Source organism: Odontesthes bonariensis, chromosome 3 (assembly GCF_027942865.1).
Source record: "Odontesthes bonariensis isolate fOdoBon6 chromosome 3, fOdoBon6.hap1, whole genome shotgun sequence".
Taxonomy (NCBI): domain Eukaryota; kingdom Metazoa; phylum Chordata; class Actinopteri; order Atheriniformes; family Atherinopsidae; genus Odontesthes; species Odontesthes bonariensis.
This window is the reverse complement of record NC_134508.1, coordinates 33,807,414-33,830,245: the sequence shown is the minus strand read 5'-3', so window position 1 is coordinate 33,830,245 and position 22,832 is coordinate 33,807,414. Positions and strand designations below refer to the sequence as shown.

Here is a 22,832-nt window from a genome sequence, read left to right as displayed (position 1 = left end):
GAAGTTGCAGGCCTTCTACAAGCTCACAGTGAGAGAGTTATAACATCGGAAACAAGACAGATCTATATCAGTCGAGCCAATGCTTGGCCAACAGCCCAACGTGTGTTTAAGAGAACCTGTTTTGCACAAAGCTGTGACATGATGCTTTATATCACATTTGCAAGCCATGAACATGACGCTGAGGAAGATGCTGCTGACCTTGGAGGTCCCAGGCGAGAGTTTTTCCGATTACTGTTGAAGCTTATCTTCCAAGACAGTGGAGCTTTTGAAGGTTTTTTCTAAATCTATTGGTTTGAAAATGCCAGAATACACGATACAGAATGCGGTGTTAATTTATTTAATCTTTCAGGCACACCAAATGGATGCACACCAAGACTGAACATTCTCCACTTGCAAAATGGACTGTATGGAACCATTGGCAGGATGAAGTCTACAGTAATAATAACTGTAGGGGCTGAAGCACCTGCATTCCTGTCCCCGAGTGTCGTGGACTACATTGTGTCTGGGGACATCCTTCAACCTAAAAAGGTAATGGGCAATATTCTGACCTGAAGACTATTGTAGCAAGCCTTTGCTTTTTTTGACTATTCCACAGCAGTACAGTTACTTTTATTTTGGTAGAATGCATTATCAAAATAATTTTGGTTTCATATTACCCAATAAATAACTAAAAATGACTTTCTTGCCATTGGTAGGTAACTAAGTGTAAGTGAAATGCTACATAGTACTTCTGTAAATGTTGATTAAATGCAGTCATTTGAGAAAATAAGATTTTTTGGGGGCTTTTTATGCCTTTAATAATAGGACAGTTGGAGAGAGACAGGAAGCAGAGAGAGGGGGAAGACATGCAGCAAACGACTGTCCGGTGCGGGACTCGAACCGGGGCCCACTGCAGCAAGGACTGTAGCCTCTGTACATGGGGCGGCTGCTTAACCCACTACACCACTGACCACCCTGAGAAAATAAGATTTTAAAGATCTGATCTGTAATATTTAGGTTCAACAGGCAACCTTGCAGGATGATTTGGAGAAAGCAGTCAGCAGCTGTGACTAATGGCGATATAAGGTGAGGGTCTTCCACTTGTTGTCACCATGGCCAACAGAGATTTGTTTGTGAAAAATGCAGTTCTACACCATACTGTTGTGCAACGGCAGAGCTGTCTTGATCAACTCATTGATGGCTTGTCCCACTATGGAGTAAGATTCACCTCACAGTTCTGTATCATATTTGCTCCGTGCTGTGGTAAAATTACTAAGAATTGTCATATCCACATTTAACCATAACTACTCATTTTTATGGCCTTTCATTTATGGTGTTGAATTTCCTTCTAGGTTTTATCACTCCTGAGAGAGAACCCCAGCTTGCATGTGCTGCTTGACATACCAGGAAAGGTCAAAGGTCGAGCAGCTGATTTTGTAGCTGGTATTCTCAAACCAAGCTACTCTGTACTGGGGAGCAACGGAAGAGTTAGGGAGGAGTTGATGCTTCACCTTTTTGTGAATGCAACAACAATGACTGATGATGATGAATTCAACTACTGCTTCCTAGTGGCATTAATGAATGGATTTTTATTCAGCACCATTTAAACAAATGTCAGGATTCCACTCTTTAGTTTCGGATATGAGGTGCTATTAGTATTTATGTTGTCTACAACTGGACTAAAGTATTGTTGTGTTTTGAGATGTTTAACAGCTACCATTAAAGTACAAGTAAAGGCTTTGTTGTTGCAAGCACAACTTTAGCATAAATGTGCTGTCCTAGTTTTAATTTTTACTGTAAATCTACTAATAATTCACTGAAATCAGTTCATCAGGCTGCTGTGTTGTTCTGTGTACCCTCTGCCCCTCGCATGGTAACAACCCTAAAACTTTCCACTACAGCCCAGTGGCTGATGGTGTCCATGTGTAAATGTATTCCATAGAGGAGATTTGAGGCATATAGAGTTTGTTCATATTAGAAAGCAGTGGTTTCAATTGCATTACATAAGAAAGCTGAAAAATAAAGACTATAGCTTGTGTTTTCCCATCTTGCTCCACATTCTTTTCATCTTGTTATGAATTTAACTCGAGTTAAATTAGCAACTAGAGTTACTAGTTTTTTTATACTCAACAAACAGTAGTGAAGGAATGAAACTATGTACATTTACTCAAGTAAGGTACTTAAGTAGAAATTTGGAGTACTTTTCAGATCACATTTTTTAATTCCCCTCCTCACCATTGAAAGCCATGTTTATTCAGATTCACTGATGTTGAATATGTTGTGACAAACTGAAGAATGTGTTCTTTCTCCTCATCCTACTCCTCCTCAAGCTCTTTACAAAAGTGGACTTTTGAAAGTACAATGAGGCTAATGTTACCCAGTTGTCCATGTTATGCTGAGATCACACATTTACAAGTTTATCCAAAATAAACTGTTGTGTTCTCTGAAACAATGTTTTGCCATTGTTGTTGTCATGTAGAAGAGGGTTAATGGCATCATTCAGTTCTTGCAAATCCCTGCCATTCAATGGGGAAAATCCTCTTCTAGAGTTTGGTGAGGAACAAAAAACTATCCCTGCTGTTGAGAGTTCTGGGTTGTGAAGATGAGGCAAATCATTGTCCAGACTAAAAAGCTGAACTGGTGTTCTATCTCCTTCAGATGAGATAGAGTGATTGTTAAATCCAGCTTAGAATTCCTCCAAAGTACGGTTGATTCTGGGTAGAAAGAGCTAATGGAGACAAAATAGGTCTGTTGCATTATCTATGTCTAGGATACTCAGGGATTCCAGTTCATAAAAAATGGGTGCATAAATATGGCTGCAGTTTTTGTTCAAGTCTCGGTTAAAACGCTCGATCCTCTGGTTGTGTACAGAACTTCCTGTTAAGACAGAGCCTTCAGCCCTGCTTGCATGCATGTCCTCCCAAATCTGAGCGTTCTCTCCTCTGTGATCAGTCCTGATGTGCAGTGGTCTGCCAAACTGTCCAACAGCTGCAGTGAAGTGGTCTCTCACAGTTTCAGCACGATTATTGTTGGAACAGTGAAGACACATCAACATCCTACTGTAGCCGTCTATGGCACCTTGAACAACCAATTTCCACCTAATCAACTTGTGATTTCCGTCGACATGCCATATAAAATTTGGATGTGGGACAGAGTACACTCGCCGAACTATTGCTGTTCTTCTCCTGGCTAAGACACCAACTGGGTCCATCCTTAGCAGTGAATCTCTTACACGTTGTCTTTGAACCACAATGTTTTTGGAGCGGACATGCCCCATAAGCATCACTTCTCTAATATTTGGGTGTTCAGTTTTTATTTGTGACACTTCAAGATCCAATTGTTGATCACTGATGCTCTTAAATTTTGACGTTGGGATGTTATAGTCTTGCAGTAACTTGTAGAAATTTGGCCTCGAGATTGAAAGAATAGATGCCGCTTCTGTAAAGGTGGTTTTCAGTGAAAGAACATGTTCAAGCTCCTCTTTGGAAATCTGATGTCTTCCTTGTTAGTCATTCTAGAACACAGCAAAGAATATGACATTTGGCATGTTTCTATAACAAACAAGGGTTATTCAAGAGGAAATTATAGACCTAACAGATGAGCATTCACATCACTCATCATCTTTCTGACTGAAGAGAATTATAGATTGTACTGTTTGTTTATTTAAGGAATGTTTAACTAAATAACATGGACCATCAAAGATGAGAGGTTACTGAGAGGTAAATGAGAAGTAAATCAAACAAATATGAACATGAATATGAATGAGTACTTACTGAGCAAGGTCTGTTGCTGGTAAAGGTATGGTAGCGCTGGAGCAGGAACCCTGAGGAGTTTTAAAATATAAACAAAATACCAAAGACGTTATTATATTGTCACGTGTTAGTGTAAAATATGCCACCATGATTGGAAACAAAACGGAAACAGTATACCACACAGAAAACAAACAAACAAACAAACAGCCAGCTAGGTTACATGAGTATGAAAGTATACCGAGCGGTATGACGTCCCAGTGGAGGTGGTGGGTGTGGCTGGCCCAGGTGGGATGTTGCAGCTGGTGGGAGCCTGAAGAGACATTAGCAAAATATTAGCAACATTATCTTTCATGTGTTTTTTCTTTTTATACGCCCAGCAGTCAAAAACCACCGATGTGATTGGCGAAGGACAAAAAAAGCAGGAAAATGTAGAAACAAAGAGAGATAGATTTTATGCTTTTTTACAGTACGCACACTCATACCTTATTCACATTAAATGAAATGTCTTTATCATTGTGACTGCCTCTGTCCTCCATCAGCATAACTCTCTCTCGGCAGTAGCGATTCTAGAGATTTATACATGGGGTGGCAGAGGGGTGGCAGGCATATATTGTAGGGTGGCAATTTTTTTAGGAAGCCCATCTTACTTTGTACTTTATATGAACCCATATACAACAGTTTTTTCAACACCCAAGTGTGATAACTTCAATATTTGGTCTACATACATGAGCATTCCACTTTTTAGTACATTAAAACAGTGTTTCCCTTGGGATTATTGTAGCAGCAGAAATGTTGCTCATCCCAAGCCGGCCTTCTGGGGGTGGGGTGGGGGGTTGGGTCATTGAATTAACAATGTTCAACAAAATGTTGAACATTGTTAATTCAATTGAATCAATCTGAGGCACTCTGAAAGCAAAATCAAGCCATAGGAATGATTTAGAAATTTGAGGACTTCCCAGCACTTTACAAAATTCCAGCATTATCCTAGAAGTAAAGCCCTCCCTCAAAGGCCTGCCTGCCAAAGTATTTTGTGAGTGCATGTGTACAGAATAACAACAATATATAAACATATTAAATTGGGGATTTTTTAAAAGGCTTAGACAGGCTGGATATAAATAGTTAGATACTGCAGCTGGCTAGTTAGATATAGGCCTACACAATTTAGTAACTAAATGTGTATTGATACTTTAAATAAGTCTTTGATACGTTTTGCTTTATTTTATAACAGCATTTAACTTACAGAAATAAAATGCAGATGATGGCGCATTCAGCCTACCTCCACATGTCTTTTACAGTCATTAAGTATACTGTGCACCTCGCCATGGTGTCATCATTCTTCACCTTCACTAGACATGGATATACTTTAGTAGGCCTATATTCTGCTGTAAAATGAGTCTTATATTTTCCTTTTTTACTCATGGATTCACCCTCTGCCATTTGGCAGGATGCGCAGTTTTGAGTGGTAACTTAGGTGACTGTCAGAGAGTAAATCGAAGCCCTCCCACACCGAAGGTTATTGGCTTATTTTGCTGAATAAACCGCCCTCTGACAAGCAGTCGCCCTGAACGCTCGTTGAACAGAGCATCGCTTCGGACAGATACGCACAGGTTTCACAAGCAACCTCTCCCCACACCCCTCTCTCTCTCGTGCCTGCGCAGTCGATACGCGCATGGTGCACGAGTTATTTTATTGCCTGCACGCTCTCACTCACATTGAACAAAAAAAAAAAAAAAAAAAAAACACACACTCCCTCGCATAGTCTAAAATGGCTCGCGGGCATCCGTGATGTGTATGACTTCGGCAATCGATTAATTTGTGCGCACGACTGTGGAACACGGAAGCTGAGAAAGTAAGTGCGCTGTTTTTGATGTTCTCAAAATGTATAATGTCTGTGCTAGCTAGTGGTATGGTTAGCCCCTGGGTTGAATTGTATTGCTACTGACACCACGGCCAATTCGGTCAAAAGTATTTTGATACACGTTAAGAGCCTCAGGAAAGGTTAAAAGCTTGCCCGATACAGCCCGCTTTCATGGAAATCAGCGCAATCGGACAACTTTGCGCAGCGGGCATGAAAATTTCTCGTGTTTTTCCCTTTGGCAAACTTTCCTTGGTCTCCAACAGATGGGATATGTTTGTAAAAATACCGGAATTCTCCTATAACTATATCCAATTTGGCCTAGTTGCGCTCTAAAGACTCCATTTTTCATCTTTCTGGAAAAAGTCATAACCATGTGACACAGAGTTCCGTAGGCCTTGTTGAAATGCAACTGCTGGCTACCCATATGCCCTTTTTAGGACAACACACTGCGAACATGATGTCGAGGGTGAGTGCACAGGTAGACTGCCTGAACACAGCCATAATAAAAAGAAAATTGTTGACTGTGCACTGTACTTAAAAAGTATTTATTTCATGTGACAATTAAAAGAAAATAGTACATAGTCAGGCTCAAACCACAAGTAAAATGGATATTGCGGCGTATAAACTTAAAAACCAATACAAACGCCGCGGCCGGCTAAGACATGGGCTGTGTTCGAAACCGCCTACTACATACTACATACTTGCAAACGGCATAAGGCCCATTTATGCCCTACGTTAAAGGATAAGATCGGTTTTTTGACATTGGGCCCTTGATTTCACATTATAACATGATGTTCTACTCATCCCTGCTTGTTGTTGAACATTTGGAGCTGTTCCGAAGATATTCGCGAGGCGTCTGGCTGCTCTCTTGAGATATTCGGCCATGAAACGGTTTCCTATGGGCAAGCTTATACAGGCACAAACTTTATAATTTATAATTTATTAATTACTCTACACTAGCACTGATAACGTGGAGGTGCGTCGCTTACTTAAAAAAATCCGGGTTATTGTAATTTTGATTTTTTTCGTCGTAAAGTGGGTGTTACTGACGTCCTCTGGTGCTACTGCCACAGACAGCCCACAGACCTGCTGCCTATTTATTCATTTGGCTAAAATTCAAAATTAGTAACCCGGATTTTTTTAAGTAAGCGACGCACCTCCACGTTATCAGTGCTAGTGTAGAGTAATTAATCAATTATAAACAGCATAGTTTGTGCCTGTATAAGCTTGCCCATAGGAAACCGTTTCATGGCCGAATATCTCAAGAGAGCAGCCAGACGCCTCGCGAATATCTTCGGAACAGCTCCAAATGACCAACAACAAGCAGGGGTGAGTAGAACATCATGTTATAATGTGAAATCAAGGGCCCAATGTCAAAAAAACGGTCTTATCCTTTAACTACGGAAACGGACGCTTTCACCCGGTTCCGGGGGTCGTTTCATCCGCCAGTTTGTCCGTAGGTCAAGAGCTTAGCAATCCGGTGAGCTCCGGGCGAAACGGAGCAATACCAGAGGAATTCGTGGGGGCAGTAGAGAGTCAGGAGCGTGTTGGCTCCGGAAGTTATGGAGGAAGAAGAAGAACGAAGAGTGGAAGATTAAAACATTTTAAGATTTAAAAATGCCAGGTAATGGAGGAGAGGATTTGTGAGATGGTCAGGGTGTATATACATTTGTATGACTGCAACTTCCTCAATTGACGCCATGTTTCTCAAACCCGCGGCCGACAATGACTCAATATATAATACCGCCCTCTAGAGGATTTCTTACGGACGTGCGCAATACGGACGGAGGCATAAGTAGAAGCTCCGGGAGCAACATATGGACCGGACAGACGAATTTCGTCCGGTTCCGTAGGGCATAAATCGGGCTATACTCATCGATCAGACAGTATGCAGAGCGTTTACACACAGTGCACTCCACTCCTGCCCGAGCCGAAATCAGCCAGCCTGAAAAGCTGAATAACTAAACTCTGTAAATATATAACTTTAGCAACATTTGAAACATTTTCAGGCGAGAAAGTAGTCATTTAGACCCCCAAGGTGTTGAAAATCTGACAAAATACCGGCTATTTACAATTTTGTTCCCACGAATTTGGCACTAAAGCTAGCCGCAGTGAGCAACGCACTTCCGGTTATGCCGTTTTGACTGCTGTCGTCCCGTTAACGGAATTTGACCGTTAAATGGCGATGGGCAACGTCACGTTACGTTGCATCTTGGGTAGTTTGAGTGTGACAAGTAACCTCATGATGAATACTCAACATTTCGGCGAATCTAGTATGCATCTAGTGTACATCCGGGAACTTGAAAAAGTATGACTAGTAGGAATAGTAGGAGAAGTAGGCGGTTTCGAACACAGCCATGGGGTTTTACTACTGAAGACGCGTCACGCAGAACTATTGCATGAATGTTGTTGTTTATTGCTTCATCTCACAAGCTTGTACATAAAAGGACACTTACTTCATTTGATGCATTTCACAAGCCGTGCATGGATGCCTCTGACAGTGCGAGTTATTATTATGCTTACGTTTACATTCACGATCAACAAAAAGTTTTTCCTCAAGCTCAGCCTGACCCAGCCGCCATGATCCAAGCTCATCCCATCACAGCTGAGCTCACCTGCTCATTTAAAGGAAAAACACACCCAAAGTGCCACCCACAGAAAGAAATAGAATAATACAAAGTAAAACAACTCAAAAATCAATGTGTGGCTCCTACAATGGATAAAAAAAAAAATATTTACTGATACAATGAAGCAATTCTGGGGCACATAATTGAAGCCTGGCAGCTATACCTTGTTTTATGCAGCAGTTGGGTAACTCACTGCATGAAAAGAGGGATTTGTGGATGTATGTGGCCCCTTACATGTCCGCATACGTTAAGCCCCTGCATTTGCGGTGGTAAAAGTGAAAACTTGGCCCAAGTTGTCGCAAATTGACCTGGCAACTGCTCCCCCATGCCCCCCTCCCCTCCCCTACTTAGGAGAGCCCTACTTAGGAGAGCCTTTAATATGTAAATGCCAGTGATCAGGTCGGGAGCTGCCACAGTCATTTTCAAGTGGGGTGGGGTGAGGTGAGGTGGGGGGTGGGCAGGCCTGTTTCTACACGTTCATCACTATCACCTCCAACTCCAGCCAAGTTTGTTGCTGTGGTGTCTTGAAAAAGAAGAGGTGCACGCTGTCTGCTGGTGACAGGTGATGCATATCTGTTTTTTTTTCTCCCAAACACCTCTTTTGTAATAACGCTTTTTGTGGGCAAAATTCAAGGATTCAAAGGTTTATTGTCATATGTGCAGTTAGAAACGTGTTTCCCTGAACAATGAAATTCTTTTCTTTGTTGCCCGCACTGGATGTCCAAATGTATAATAAATAGTGGTGGGCATAGATTAATTTTTTTAATCTAGATTAATCTCACTGAAATCTTGAAATTAATCTAGATTAATCTAGATTAAAATGGCTCATTCAGGGGTCCGACAATCCGCGGGGTTCGCGGAAACAGACGTGTAAACTTTAGTTCCTATCCAAACAATAGTCCTTTAATCCTGAGACTGTTGCAATTGCCGTGTCGAGTGCTTCCATACAATAGTGTAGTAACCCCACGCATACCTTTCTCACTGCAATTAAGTTTTATTTCGGATTTATTTCGGATTTTATTTCGAATTTAGTTTATTTTCACAGCTGCCTCTGCTATTCCTGCTCTTCTCAGGTGTACCTAATGTAGTTTTACATTATTTGTAACGTGATGTATATCTTGTATAACAAATTGTAAATAACAACATGTTTATTCGTGTCCCTGCCCTCTCTTTCCTCATGTTTTTTTCCGCGGGGGTGCTGCACAGCCACGGTGCCTTTAAGAATTTAACATTCTAAATGTGACGTCACGAGCTACCAAAGCTACCAAAGCAAATTCTCAAGCGAAGCTCGCGGAGGTCGCTCTTGGTGTACACGCAGTATTAGGGCAGACCAGCTTATTCACATGCATGGCTCCAGCAGTTTCTCTAGCTACGCCAACTTCTCATATTCAGCACTTGTTGGGAGGGCCAGATGGTGCTGCTGTTGAGATAGCGTTGTGTGCAGTGCGTCTCTGTTGCGCCACACGCGCAGTATCCTCCCTGCGGCCACCATATTAGGAGCGCTGTCTGTTCCAACAGGGCAGATTTTGTCAACTATCCCCCACAGATAAGCGACCTCCATAAACTGCCTAGCACAGGCTTCTGAAAAGTAGCGTTCTTCTGTTTTAATCTCACCTAACGGCAGACAAAGTACATCGGCCCACACCCGAGCTAAAATATCAAGGTAAAAGTCATCACAGTTTGCTTAGGCTACCTATTTTGACCCAGTTCCCAACCCAACTTTGAGAATAGATTAACGGCGATATTTTTTATATCGCCCGATAAGACTCTCAAATTATCGCAGCACGTTAACGCCGATAACGGCCCACCACTAATAATAATAAAGATAAGATAAAGATAAAATAAGCATGCAACAGCAATATTCTAAAAGGTTTCTTAAATAAAATAGAAATATAGAAATAAAAATATAGTAATCTGGCCTGTATACATAATGTGCAGTAGTGCGCTCTGTGTTTTATTGTGTATGGCTTAATTCGGTGTCACAATGGTCACAAAATCGCAGAGGTCTTTTCTTTGTCCTTGCAGAGTCCATTTTTGTGTCAAAACAGTGCAAATTGCCAGCTGTGGTCAGACAACATTAAAGATGAACTGAACCGAATGTTCATCTATCATTCAAATTAAATTTTTGTCTTTTTCTAAAACCATCAATCCAACTTGAACTAAATTTTCCGGGCATAACTTGTTAAAACGGCCATTTAAAAGTGTGAATTATGTGGCCTTTGGTGCGAAATTGGCCAAGTGACCGTGACGTCATAGGGTTGACTCCCTTATTTGCTAGTATGGCTGGCTGCGAAAATAACATACATTTGATGGACCTATATCTCATAAAGGAACCAAAATTCTGATACAAACATCAGCAGGTCGAAAGAACACACCTCTAACATTATGTGGAAAAACTTTCGTTGAATTTAAGCCACACAAATCGATTTAGTATCTATATTGTAGAGGCTCTCTGCACCTCCCGTATGGCTAATGGAAATGAAAGTTACCATTTTCGGCACAGGATCGGCGGCACAAAACAGCCATCGCTCCTACTACACGCTGATTATTATTAAGATGCTATCAATCAAATGACACAATAGTGTATGTTTGCTGTGGTAAACTGGAAAAGATTTGAACATTCCGGTTTCGCAGATATGGCATTCTGCTGCGCTGTCTTTGACACGTTGAAACCTAACGAAGGGGCACTTTGAAATCCAGCCACTTAAAAAAAACGTATGTGATAATAACATGGTTTTAATGTAAGCTTAATAAACAATGGCGTGGATTAACGGGTCGGAGATCCTCCAGTGCGCGGCCCCGTCTGCAGATCCTCACGGGTCGGCGGCAGGGAGATGGGCACCCGGCCAAGGCACGACTGACAGCAGCCATCGGTAGGACTGATCCACGGAGCCTCGGATGTCGTAGCCGGCGCAATCACCGGAGAGACCAGACAGCAGATGGCGAGCGTTGTTGGTGGAGGGCAAAGCCAGGTGGGCTTTCAGCCGGCATATTGCTCCACCTCTCTCTCTTTCCATCTCTTCTGCGACGGCTGTTGCGTTGCAACCGACCAGGTAGATGCCATAGGTAAGAGGGTACAGACGCCAAAACAGGTGGCGGTGAATTTGTCTGAGCGTTGACGTGATCGATATTATGTCCACAGAATCTCTGATTTTCAAGAGACTCAGGCGATCATGCATCAGTAGCGATGAAAACGATAAAAACATGACAAAACACAAAAAAGCTAGCAGAGGTAGACGGCCGGCCACTCACAACGTCGCCAAATTCTAGCTGGATATGTGTGCAGACCGAAGAGCAGAGCGAGCAGTCCCCTGCTTCCGAGCAGCAAACACCGCAACAGGTGCAGCTATCGGCAGGCGGCAGCAGGCAGTGATACGATCCACCGTGCTCTTGTGTTTGCCTTCTCCTTGTCAGCCTCAGTTCCAGTATTTTTTAGTTTGGGAAACGTGCAGAGAGATGCCTTCAGTGAAGCTGTTATTTTTGCAACTAACACCATTTGACCCTCCAGCAACACAATATTTTCCACCGTGCTTTGATGTCTTAGCCATAGACGCCGCCATTACAGTTAGACGACTAGAACTTCTGTGTCAACCCTATGACGTCACGCATAAAAAAATGAATTCGCACAAAAAGACAAAATGTGGCTCCTTTTGAGCCCGTTTTAACATGACTTCCCGGATAAATTATTATCCAGACAATATCTCATTTTAATCGCAAGGCTTGGAACCTTTAGAATCGGCAGCAAAAACTGTGAAATTCCAACAATTAAAATTCGTTTCATAAGTCCTTTAAATAGCAAAAGGATGGGAGGTTGTCTCGCGAGTATTCCGTGTAATGACGTCTACGCATATGATTGGTGGAGCTTAACGGCTCGCATAAGCTCTCGTTCAATCACGTATGAGAAATATTGTGTCGTGCAGTGTAAACAAAAAGTTTAAGGAGCAGATCTGGCGGCAGAAAGGCAGACAGAAATCGCTGAGGTCCCGTGCTGTGAAAACTGCCCTGGTTTGCGGAATACAATGGCTGGAAGACGACTTGCTTTCAACTCCCCAGCAACTCTCCGCAGGTCTACAGGTTTGTGTGTTTTTTTCTACTTGCACATGACCATTTGATTGTTTAATTTTAGTCTTGTTGACACTGTACAGCACTTGGGACAGTTCTCGCTGATTTTAAATGTGCTGTATATTAAACTTACTTACTCACTTGCTTACAGGCAGATAAAATGAAAGTCCTGTTGAATGCTATGACCGGAATGTCTCGTATGGTGGCCAGCACTGTGGATACGGTCGTGGAGAGGGTTCTGGAGGGAATCGACCAGAGATTCGCTAGGTTGGAGGCAAGATGGCCGTCGAGAACGGCCTGGAGTTACATTCCAGAGAAGTTGAAGAGTGCACCCCCAAGAGAAGGCGGATACAGAATCCGAAAATCGCGGTAAGAGTAGGTTATTGACTGTGGCTTTAGGCTTAACTCAACTTAATTGTGTCCATCACGTGAAAACCAGTGTGAGTTGCTTTATTTAAAAAAATGTATTTCGTGTTTTCAATTTATAGGAAGCAGCTCGCCGCCTGCATAACTCACGGTGGCATTATAATCCAGGTCAAGGGTAAGAATAAGTGACTGTTCTCCCAATATCTAGTTGAGTTGGACCCAATGTTACGTTAATGCAGTTTTTTTTTATTAACCATAGGCCTGTTGTTTTTACAGGCTACTGTCACCTCACAATATGGATGTAACGAGTCGCTTGAAGGAGGCGGTGTCAAACAGTCCGAACTTCAGAGAGGTAGACGGGGACACTATCCAGGGTGAGCGGCGCTGGCTTTTACCACGGCTGGCACTGATACTTTTAAGCACTGGTCATTTTATTCATTCCTCTTGTTTGTTTGTTTTTAGCTGCGTGACGGACCTGTGTGCTGTGCTAGAGGCGCGTCTTGAAGCCAACCCGAAATACTCACAGTCTCACCACAGAAGAGTGAAAGAGAGTAAGAACATATACGCTGTCAATATGACTTTCGTTACTTTATAGACAAGTTGTCAATATGCTGTGCATGGATAGACTATGTTTTGATTATTTATTGGTTATTCCAACAGCTCCCAGAAGCCAGCTTCTGATCCAGGATGAGGACGTCTGACAACTCCTGCAGACCCTGCAGGGACCGGAGGAATGCGAAGAATGCGGATTCCAAACGGCGGCGTTTAGGCTTATTGTGTATATTGTAGGCTACAGCAGTGTGTGTATATATAGTTTTCAATTCTTTATTATCAATATGCTTCTTATTACAATGTAAGCTATGTACATTGTGTGGTGTGGCAATAAAAGCGCTTTAAAAAAAAAGTTTCCTTTTTCATTTCCTCAATAGATTCACATCATTCATGCTTGCATTAGCCTAGTCATAGTGCAGCTTATAAGAATGACGTGAATATATGAAGTAAACAAACATCCCAGGAATATTAGTAATAATCACAATTATTAATCATAATTGCTGAGTGATATGCCCATATAAAGTATGCATATATTAACCTTATTGGCCAATGGGCGGTCAGCTTTACAGGAGCTTTTTTATGTAATCACGTGCCTTTTTCGTCCAATACCAGCGAGGCCAGTGAGAGGTTCAGGCGCTCTCACAGCGGGGTGCTAATCGCTGGGCCATTAGCACCCCGCTGTGTGAGCGAGTAGGGTTCATTTCCGACGATTTTCTCGCTCAACAAACTTAAAGTTTGTCTGCCTGCAAGCGCCCAGGTGCGTCCGAAAATTAGGCAAAATCGCGGATGTTCACTGCCGTCCACAGTGACACAAATCCCTCTTTTCATGCAGCGAGACTGTTTTTACATTCATAGAAAACCGCAATACTTGTGAGCGAGGAAGCACATGTGGAGAGCCTCAGTAATTTAAAAAAAAATCTAATTTCTCTTTCTTCTCCTCTTGCATTGGGATGATTTAAATGTCTCATTTCAATAAGAAAAATCTCTTCCTCCCAATATAAACTGGTGCAACAAAGAAAAAGACAATCATGTTTTTGTACATTTGAAAGTGCAAGTGGACCATCTTACTCAACGCCTTGTGCCAGAAGAAAATACTTGAAACTAATGTCTATGTTTAGTTTGAACACAGAGATGAGGTTTGATTATGCCAAAAAAGATGAAGGAGAATCCATTTATTAAGTTTTAGGTGGCATGCGCAGCCTTCTTATATTTTGACTTTCTCAAAGGGTGCAGCTTCTTCAGTTGTTACCTTGTACTGTTAACTATAGGACACAATTAACTCTTCCAGATTCAGATCTTGAAATTAGTTATGTATTTAGCAGGTTTGAGACCAAGTAATACGGATTTGTAAATCAGTGCATTTATGTTCATAGGATTTTATATGAAAATACATGCATGGTTTAATTGTGCTATCTATGGGCCGTATTACAATTGAAGAAAAAATTAAAAATAAGAAGCATGTTTTACTGACAAAAATGAATATATGCTTTAGTTTTAAATGATTCGTTCTTACTTTACATTACGGTCATTTTGCAGACACTTTTATCCAAAGCGACTTACAATAAGTCTTTTGCCTAAGCGACTTTTTCCTACCGATGTGTGTTTAACATTGGTAGGCAAAAGAACTTCAGGTCACAAGAAATCATAAGTGCATTTCCTTCCAAAACCAAACAGCTAAGAGTATCACTAGTGCCAGAGTAAGTGCAATAAGTTAGGTGCCTAGACAAATGGGGAAAAAAGACCATTTAGAAAACAAATAAGTGCGTAGGAAGTTGGGATTCTTCTAAGTAAATTAAGTGCTTCAGATAATACCTAGTTGAATTAAAGGATAAGACCGGTTTTTTGACATTGGGCCCTTGATTTCACATTATAACATGATGTTCTACTCACCCCTGCTTGTTGTTGAACATTTGGAGCTGTTCCGAAGATATTCGTGAGGCGTCTGGCTGCTCTCTTGAGATATTCGGCCATGAAACGGTTTCCTATGGGCAAGCTTATACAGGCACAAACTATGCTGTTTATAATTTATTAATTACTGTACATTAGCACTGATAACGTGGAGGTGCGTCGCTTACTTAAAAAAATCCGGGTTATAGTAATTTTGATTTTTTTGTCGTAAAGTGGGTGTTACTGACGTCATCGTCGTGCTACTGCCACAGACAGCCCACAGACCTGCTGCCTATTTATTCATTCGGCTAAAATTCAAAATTAGTAACCCGGATTTTTTTAAGTAAGCGACGCACCTCCACGTTATCAGTGCTAGTGTAGAGTAATTAATAAATTATAAACAGCATAGTTTGTGCCTGTATAAGCTTGCCCATAGGAAACCGTTTCATGGCCGAATATCTCAAGAGAGCAGCCAGACGCCTCGCGAATATCTTTGGAACAGCTCCAAATGACCAACAACAAGCAGGGGTGAGTAGAACATCATGTTATAATGTGAAATCAAGGGCCCAATGTCAAAAAACCGGTCTTATCCTTTAAGACAAAAACATGGAAAAACATTTAAAGTTAAACAAGCAATTTATTGAGTTCACAACTATGTGTGAATTGTCTTATGCAGAATGCAACACTTTTTCTAAAAATCGGCGCATAAATGTGTAAAACCTGCTTCACACGTACAAGTGAAAATCAAAAGATTTCCACGTTTATGTGTGTAAAAGCTTTACGTGTTTTTTGCACATATGACTTTAACATAAATAGAAAATACCTCACCCCTCCCAAGAATCAAGAAGCAAATGTTTTTCTTTCAGATCAAATATGAGCAAAAATGTATTGATTCTCTGAATCGTGAATACATATGATGGAATTTCTAAGTCATTTTCTTTTCCAAGAGAAATATCTTCACATGTCTGTACACAGTTGTACAAAAAGTACATCACAATTTATGTATTCTATGGATTTATTGAAGATTACAGTGTCAAATTTTCATTTCATTTGTTTGTTTTAGTTGTCGTTGTCATCGTTGTTGTTTGTTTGTTCGATGTTGTTTTATACTGTGTTTCTTTGTATATTTTGTTTTAGTTGTCGTCGTTTGTTTGTTCGATGTTGTTTTATATTGTGTTTCCAGGGCCGTTTCTAGCTTTGTGGGGGCCCTAGGCAAGATACAGTTTGGGGGCCCCTAGTTTGTCAAACTACAATGAAGAGATTCCTAACCCTTTAGATGGAACACTAAGATCAATTACACTTTATGAGCAAAACAGGCTAGAGTTTAAATTAAACATCTTAAGTTGAACCACTCAGGCAAGTGAAACTAATAAGAATATATAATATAAAGAAAACAATAAATAAAATATTTTGAGTTTTTTTTAAATATTAAACTGTAATGTACAGCGTCCCTTTAAAGATTGTACCCAATTACAAAGTAGATAGATACTTTATTGATCCCGAAGGAAATTCAAGCATCCAGTAGCAGACATAAAGCAAAAAAAATGTTTATACAATTAAACACTTTAAAAACAATCTAAGAATTTAAAAAACTATTAAAAAAAAAACAGTTTAAAAATCTTAAGTGACAGAGTGAATTAAGACCAAAATGAAATATAAAGTGACCAGTGAAATACAGAAGCGCCATCACTTAAAGCTGTTGTACATCCTGATGGCCAGAGGAACAAAAGAGCTTTTGAAGTTGTCACTTTTAAGAAGTTTCTGCATTTATCTACACATTGTACTAGTTAAAGTATTAAAACTAAGGAAAATGATTCACTGCCACAATATTCTAAAACAAACAGGATGCCTAATATTTGTATATCACTTAAAAAACTAACAGTAGAACACTTCTAGAGGCCTATGAATAACACAGCAAACTTAGTAACTGAATCCTAAGTAATGCCAAAATCGTGTCAAATACCTGAGAGACGACTTCCACTGAACAATGACAGAGCAGGACAACAACCAGCCTCCCTCCCTGCTAGAATCTGAATAAACCAGAGTCAATCAGTCATTCCCGTGGCAGGACTGACTGTCATACTCATCTTAATATAAGCAAACTTTCATGAGGCAAACACTGAAGCCGAGTTTATAACGAAATTCCAGCCAGGTACACAACATTTATCCGAGACTAGCTAGCAGGACAAATAAACACAAAAAACGTCCCCCCTCCAGCTATCCAGCCCACATCACCCAACACATGCCTTACCTTTGTCCTCAGGCCGTTTTTCTTCCTCCATTTTTCCGCGACACTACTATACCTTCTTTTTTATGCCATTACGGCGTTTGTCTTGTTAACTTTTCTCGCTTTTTAGGGGAATGATGGGTAGATGTCAATCATTCCCGTCACACCTGTTGGCGGCCTGCTGCGCCACTCAGCGTGTGACAGTGCTGTACTTTACACAAACTCTACACACGGTCGCCAGCATTCGTAGATTTTGTTCGTAACTCCAAACTTTTCGTCAAATCCAATCGCTAACCAAGCCTAGGTTGCTGACGTTAGCTGGCAGCAATATCACTGAACGCTAGGTTAGCGAAACAATTACACCAAAAACACAAATTTACCAGCAAGGGATGCACGAGCGTCATCTCTCCGTTTTCTTTTCTTTCTTTTGTCAGCGCCAGAATCATGTGGCCTTTTACTTGACATTCTAAATCTCCTTCACTGTTAACGGGCATAACTCGGAAAACGTCAGGTAGGAGGATGCTCCACCACCTCCGATGCGGTAACTTTGAAGACTGTACCATTTCAGGAAGGGGGTGAGGGGTGTGGGTGGGGGGGTGGGGGGTTATAGATAAGGTAAACACATCTAATTTGCCCAAATGGAGTAATAGGGAACACAATTAAGAAAAACAACGTTGGGCCTGTTCATAACTATTTTTTATAATTTCTTTAATGTAATAAAATAATAACTATCATGAAATTTTGTTTTAACAACCTTAATTTTGGGGGCCCCCGCCAGGTACTTGGGGCCCTACGCGCTCTGCGTACTCTGCGTATGCGGAGCGGTGGGCCTGTGTGTTTCTTTGTATGTTTTGTTTTTGTAGCAGTAAGTAAGGAAAGACTTGGTTGGGAGAAATAATGAAAATACATTGTCATGAGAAGACAGACCTGAACGAGCCTCTGTCTCCCATAACTGTATACTAATTACTCCCCCAACTGTTTGTCTCATTTCAGTGCACTCTTTACTGGCCGACTCGGACCTGAGAGACGCGGGTTCTTTGGTGGATTTGGTTTGAATTGGGTCTGGTTTTGCTGCAAATGATCGGCGATATTTGGCAAATGTATTTGCTTGGTTGTCTTCTCAGGCCCCTGTTTCATTGTGCTGTTCTTTTTGAGTGCATTTTTTATCAATCTATAGTGGTCTATGGGCTTCGGAGTCACAAATGTCACTGGTTTGATGTCGATCTGTTTTTGTTTCTGCACCCAGGCTGATATGGGTGGAAATTGTCTATCCTCAGTCGTCATCCCAGGTTTTTGTTCCACAGGTTTACGGAGTCTGATCAAACGAGATGCAAATCTAGTCGAACCTGAGGGACAAGGAGTCAGAGGCGGACGTGGGCTAAACTGGGTTGGTGTTTGCTGCAAATCTTTGATGGGTGGTAAAAGTGCATGGCTGGTTATGTTCTCAGGCCTTTTTTGTACTGTTCTGTTCTGTCTCAGGGCACTTTTTATGGATCTAGTTGAGTCTGTGGGGTGTGGGGTCAGAGGTGGACGTGGTTTGAAGTGGATCTGTTTTTGCTGCACGCAGGCTGTGATGGATGGTAATGGTCTATCCTCAGTTGTCATCCCAGGTTTTTGTTCCACAGCTTTACGGAGTCTGATCAAACGAGATGCAAATCTAGTCGAACCTGAGGGACAAGGAGTCAGAGGCGGACGTGGGCTGAACTGGGTTGGTGTTTGCTGCAAATCTTTGATGGGTGGTAAAAGTGCATATCTGGGTATGTTCTCAGGCCTTTTTTGTACTGTTCTGTTCTGTCTCAGGGCAATTTTTATGGATCCAGTTGAGTCTGTTGGGTGTGGGGTCAGAGGTGGACGTGGTTTCTATGTGATGGGCAACTGATCTCTGATGGGTGGTAAATGTATATCTTTTGTTTTCTCAGAACTCTGGTTGACTGGGTTTTTGTTTCTGAGCAAACCATTTGCAGGTCTTCCTGAGACTGGGGGATGCGGGATGGGTGGTAAACGTGCATGCTGGATTGTGTTTCTAGGCCTCTGTTCTACTGCGCTGTTATTTTTGAGTGGTGGCAACCGTATGTTTCCTGATGATTGCTTTGAATACCTGGTGGCAGGCAGAGGTTGTGATGGAGATACTTTATCGATGATCCCTGGTATGGTCTGTGACAAGGGTTGGGCCTTACTGATAAGGATCTGTTGGCACTCTTCTTTGTGCTTTAGTTGTCGAGTGCAATCTTGCCTTCCTGTAACCATCAGACTTTCTATGACTTCAACTTCTTCTATATATCTACTAATCTGGTGAGTAACTTTATTCAGGATCTTAAATCCAGGCACATGTTTATATAGAATGGGTCCCGGGAGTTCATATGGTATTATGTCTATCAAATGTCTAAAAAGGGGATCTCTTCCAACCAATTCTCGAATATCAGTATCACAATCAGTAGATGTTTTGGGAAAGGTTTCTTCCTTTGGGGCGTTGACTTGTTCTTCCTGTTCCTTGTCAATGTTCTCCCTTATTTGACCTTGTGTAGTATTGGACCCCCATTGATCTTTCCCGAAAAGGCCAACAAACTGACCAGTATTTGTCCATTGCTTAATATTCTTCTGCCCTGTAGTGACTATGTTTGCACAAGCATTATCACAAGCAACACAGACCAGCTCAGAACGGCAAGCCTGCCAAGACGCCAACAGTGGAGGTGATTGCAGTGACACACGCCATGGCCCAGTATCTGCTTCTGTTTTGTATCCAAAGTTTTGAATATCCCACAAACAAATCCTTCCAGTGCTGTCACCAGTCACAAGTGTCTTCTCAGATTCATCAGTTATCATGTAGGTAATAACTGCATTGTTTACCACCGCCTTAAACTTTCCTATTTGTCCTCCTTTAGCCTTAACTGACCAGGCACCGATGTAACCACCTGCTGAGATTAGCAGTGTGGCTGTTCCAATATCAACCTCCCTTGTCTTCAAAGATACAACAAAGGGGCGTACATTCTCGTCATTCTTCTCCTCTGTAGGATTAGACTGATCCAGTCTTTTGACTTTCTTTTTAGTTGGTATCACACCTGAGTGACCTTTATCCCTAAATGCCAGGTGTGTTCGGAGGCTCTCTCTTGTTTTTAGATAGTAAACAGCATCTAAAGACAATGTATCCCACATGACAACATTTCCCTCATTAGATGCAGTAATCAAAGTTTCCTTGTGGAGTTCCATGGAGCAAATATCATTCAATAAGTGGTGCTCCAAAAATATGTTTTCTCCTCCTTCAATGTCCAGCCTAAAGATGGTCTTGCATTTCTTTGCTGAAACAAATATTTTGCTGTCTTTACAGATAATCTGGGTCACATCTTTTGGCATTTCAACGGGGAGGACTTTGAGCTCCTGCCCGTTACTGAAGTTCCATAGTTTCACTTTCCCATCGGGAGATATTGTGATGACTTGACGTTGGGCTTGATCGAAGGCAATAGCAGTGTGCCCAACAGACTTTTCTGGAGTGACTCTAAACTGCATTGCTGCCTTTCCTGTAAGAACATCCCACACAGTCACAATACCACTCATGCAAACAGAGACAATCTGCTTGTAAATGTTGTGGTATAGCACACTGCACACAGGCATGTTGTGGGACGTTAAAGAATTATGAAAATCATTTGTTCCTCTCCCTAGACATTTGGCTATATCCGAGTTAGCCAGGAACAACTCGTTGTTGTATATGTTGTAATATACAGTGGAAATTGGGGCCTCTTTCATGCCCACAATAAAAATCCTCTGCCGGCAGGTCCAGTCACCGTCGGACCATATACGTACATTTTTATCAGTAGATAAACTGACAAAGACATTCTCTGTTGGATTATAAACTATATTTGTGATGGCTGTTTTATGTCCTTTTAATATCTCTTCGCATGATGATGTTTTGTGGGGGAACCACACCCGCAGAAGGCCATCTTTGCCACCAGTCATTATAAAATGTGACCAAGGGGAATATTCAGCACAGGTAAAGAACTTGTCATGGCCCCTGCATTCAAAGACTTTTTTAGAGATTTTGGGTCTGACAGACTCAGGGCATGTGCTTAAAGTAACAACGGCCATGGATTTAGATGATTCACCACACATGATGAATGATTCCATACAAGGAAAGTATTGCAAATTTCTGAATGTTTCAGGAAAAATGGGAATCCTGAAAGAAACAAAATCTTTGGAAACAGTCTTTAGGAGGGATGAAGTGTATGCAACTGGATAGTGCCCCAGGGTTTTTTTCTCAAACATGTTTTTGCAAAAGAGCCCATTTTCACACACATCGTAGGAAATGAATACGGATAAAAATCCTTCTGAATCTCCAAAGGAAAACATACCTTTTTTCTCACTGTGGCTGTAGTTAATGGTTTGGATTCTTTTGTCTTCATCCACAATTAAGCAGAATGAAATTCTCAATAATTCTGGGATTTTGTTACATTCATAGAATAGCAGTTCTCTGTCAGATGTTGCGACAGCCAGCTTCTCGATTTCTTTGATGTACACTACATCATTGACGTGCATTTTCCTTTTGTGATGTAAAGGAGGAGTTTCTTTGTCTCTCTCATACAAGGGAAACGTGCATGACATCTTAAAGTCATCAGGCCAGTACTTCAGCACACCATCTGTACTGATGGAGAGGTACAGACACTTTTGGTAAGGCCGGAGTTGTTGTGATGCATCCTCTGCTCCGTCTTTTGGATTGCTGATATGCTTAAAAGGGAGGCATATTATTTTGACTACTAATCTGTGGGTATCAAAGGTTATCAATTCAAAAGGTTTGGGGAAAAGTTGGTTCTTGTAATCCAGAGCCTCTGCATTACTTGTTTTATGCATAAGAAAATTTAACAGCTCCCCAATGTTCACAGTATTATCGCAGTTTGTGTCGATCTTCATGTGTAGCACACGCAGCTCTTCTTCATCTACTTTACTGTAAAGCTCCTGCATTGCCATAGAAAATTCGTCGATGTCAAGGCCGCCGCTGCCGTCAGCGTCATATTTTCCGAATACCTCGAGGATTGCTGGAATATCGTCAGCAGTGAACATTTTTTCTGATTCTTCCAGTTCACTGCCGGCTTTACCACTAGGGTCATCATTCTTCATGTTAATGAGTTCGTCCAAGTCCAAGTCCAAGTCCAAGTCCAAGTCCAGGTCTTCTTCTGAAGAGTTTTCTCCGGGATATGCCATGTTTCCAACTATTGTATGTTCAAGCACCGTAAGATTGTTAGAAATTAGTGCGAGTGATATAACTTTGTAATGCTGTATACAGAGAATCTTTAATTTCACTGGGTATATGTATTTTGGTGAAGTCATCAGACTCCTTTGTGACCTCATTATGACACGGGTGAAACATTAAAGGCTAATTATGACATCATCTCTGAGGTCACGGATGGAGTGCTCAGAAACTGTTGCCTAGCAACGGGATGGTTCTGGACTCTTGTAGAACTAACCCCACAGAACAGCAGAGAACTCCAAAAATCAAAATGTTCCCAAGACATATTATACATAGATGTATTGCC

General features: G+C 41.4%; 1 protein-coding gene across 1 annotated transcript; it reads right to left on the bottom strand.

Moving 5' to 3' along the window:
* Positions 1–18,967: 18,967 nt before the first annotated feature.
* Positions 18,968–22,500, bottom strand: LOC142376960 (WD repeat-containing protein on Y chromosome-like). Its single transcript, XM_075460678.1, has 3 exons — positions 19,717–22,500; positions 19,409–19,464; positions 18,968–18,977 (listed from the first exon to the last, which is right to left on the bottom strand). The coding sequence occupies exons 1-3, from the start codon at positions 22,498–22,500 to the stop codon at positions 18,968–18,970; spliced, it is 2,850 nt and encodes a 949-aa protein (XP_075316793.1).
* Positions 22,501–22,832: the final 332 nt, after the last annotated feature.

What these genes read in the sequence shown, in the direction of transcription:
- LOC142376960 (XM_075460678.1), bottom strand. Translation starts at nt 22,500, where the DNA reads ATGGCATATCCCGGAGAAAACTCTTCAGAAGAAGACCTGGACTTGGAC. An exon ending in ATACTGATATTCGAGAATTG is followed by an intron (nt 19,465 to 19,716) that starts GTTGGAAGAGAT and finishes CCCTTGTCACAG; the next exon opens with ACCATACCAGGGATCATCGA.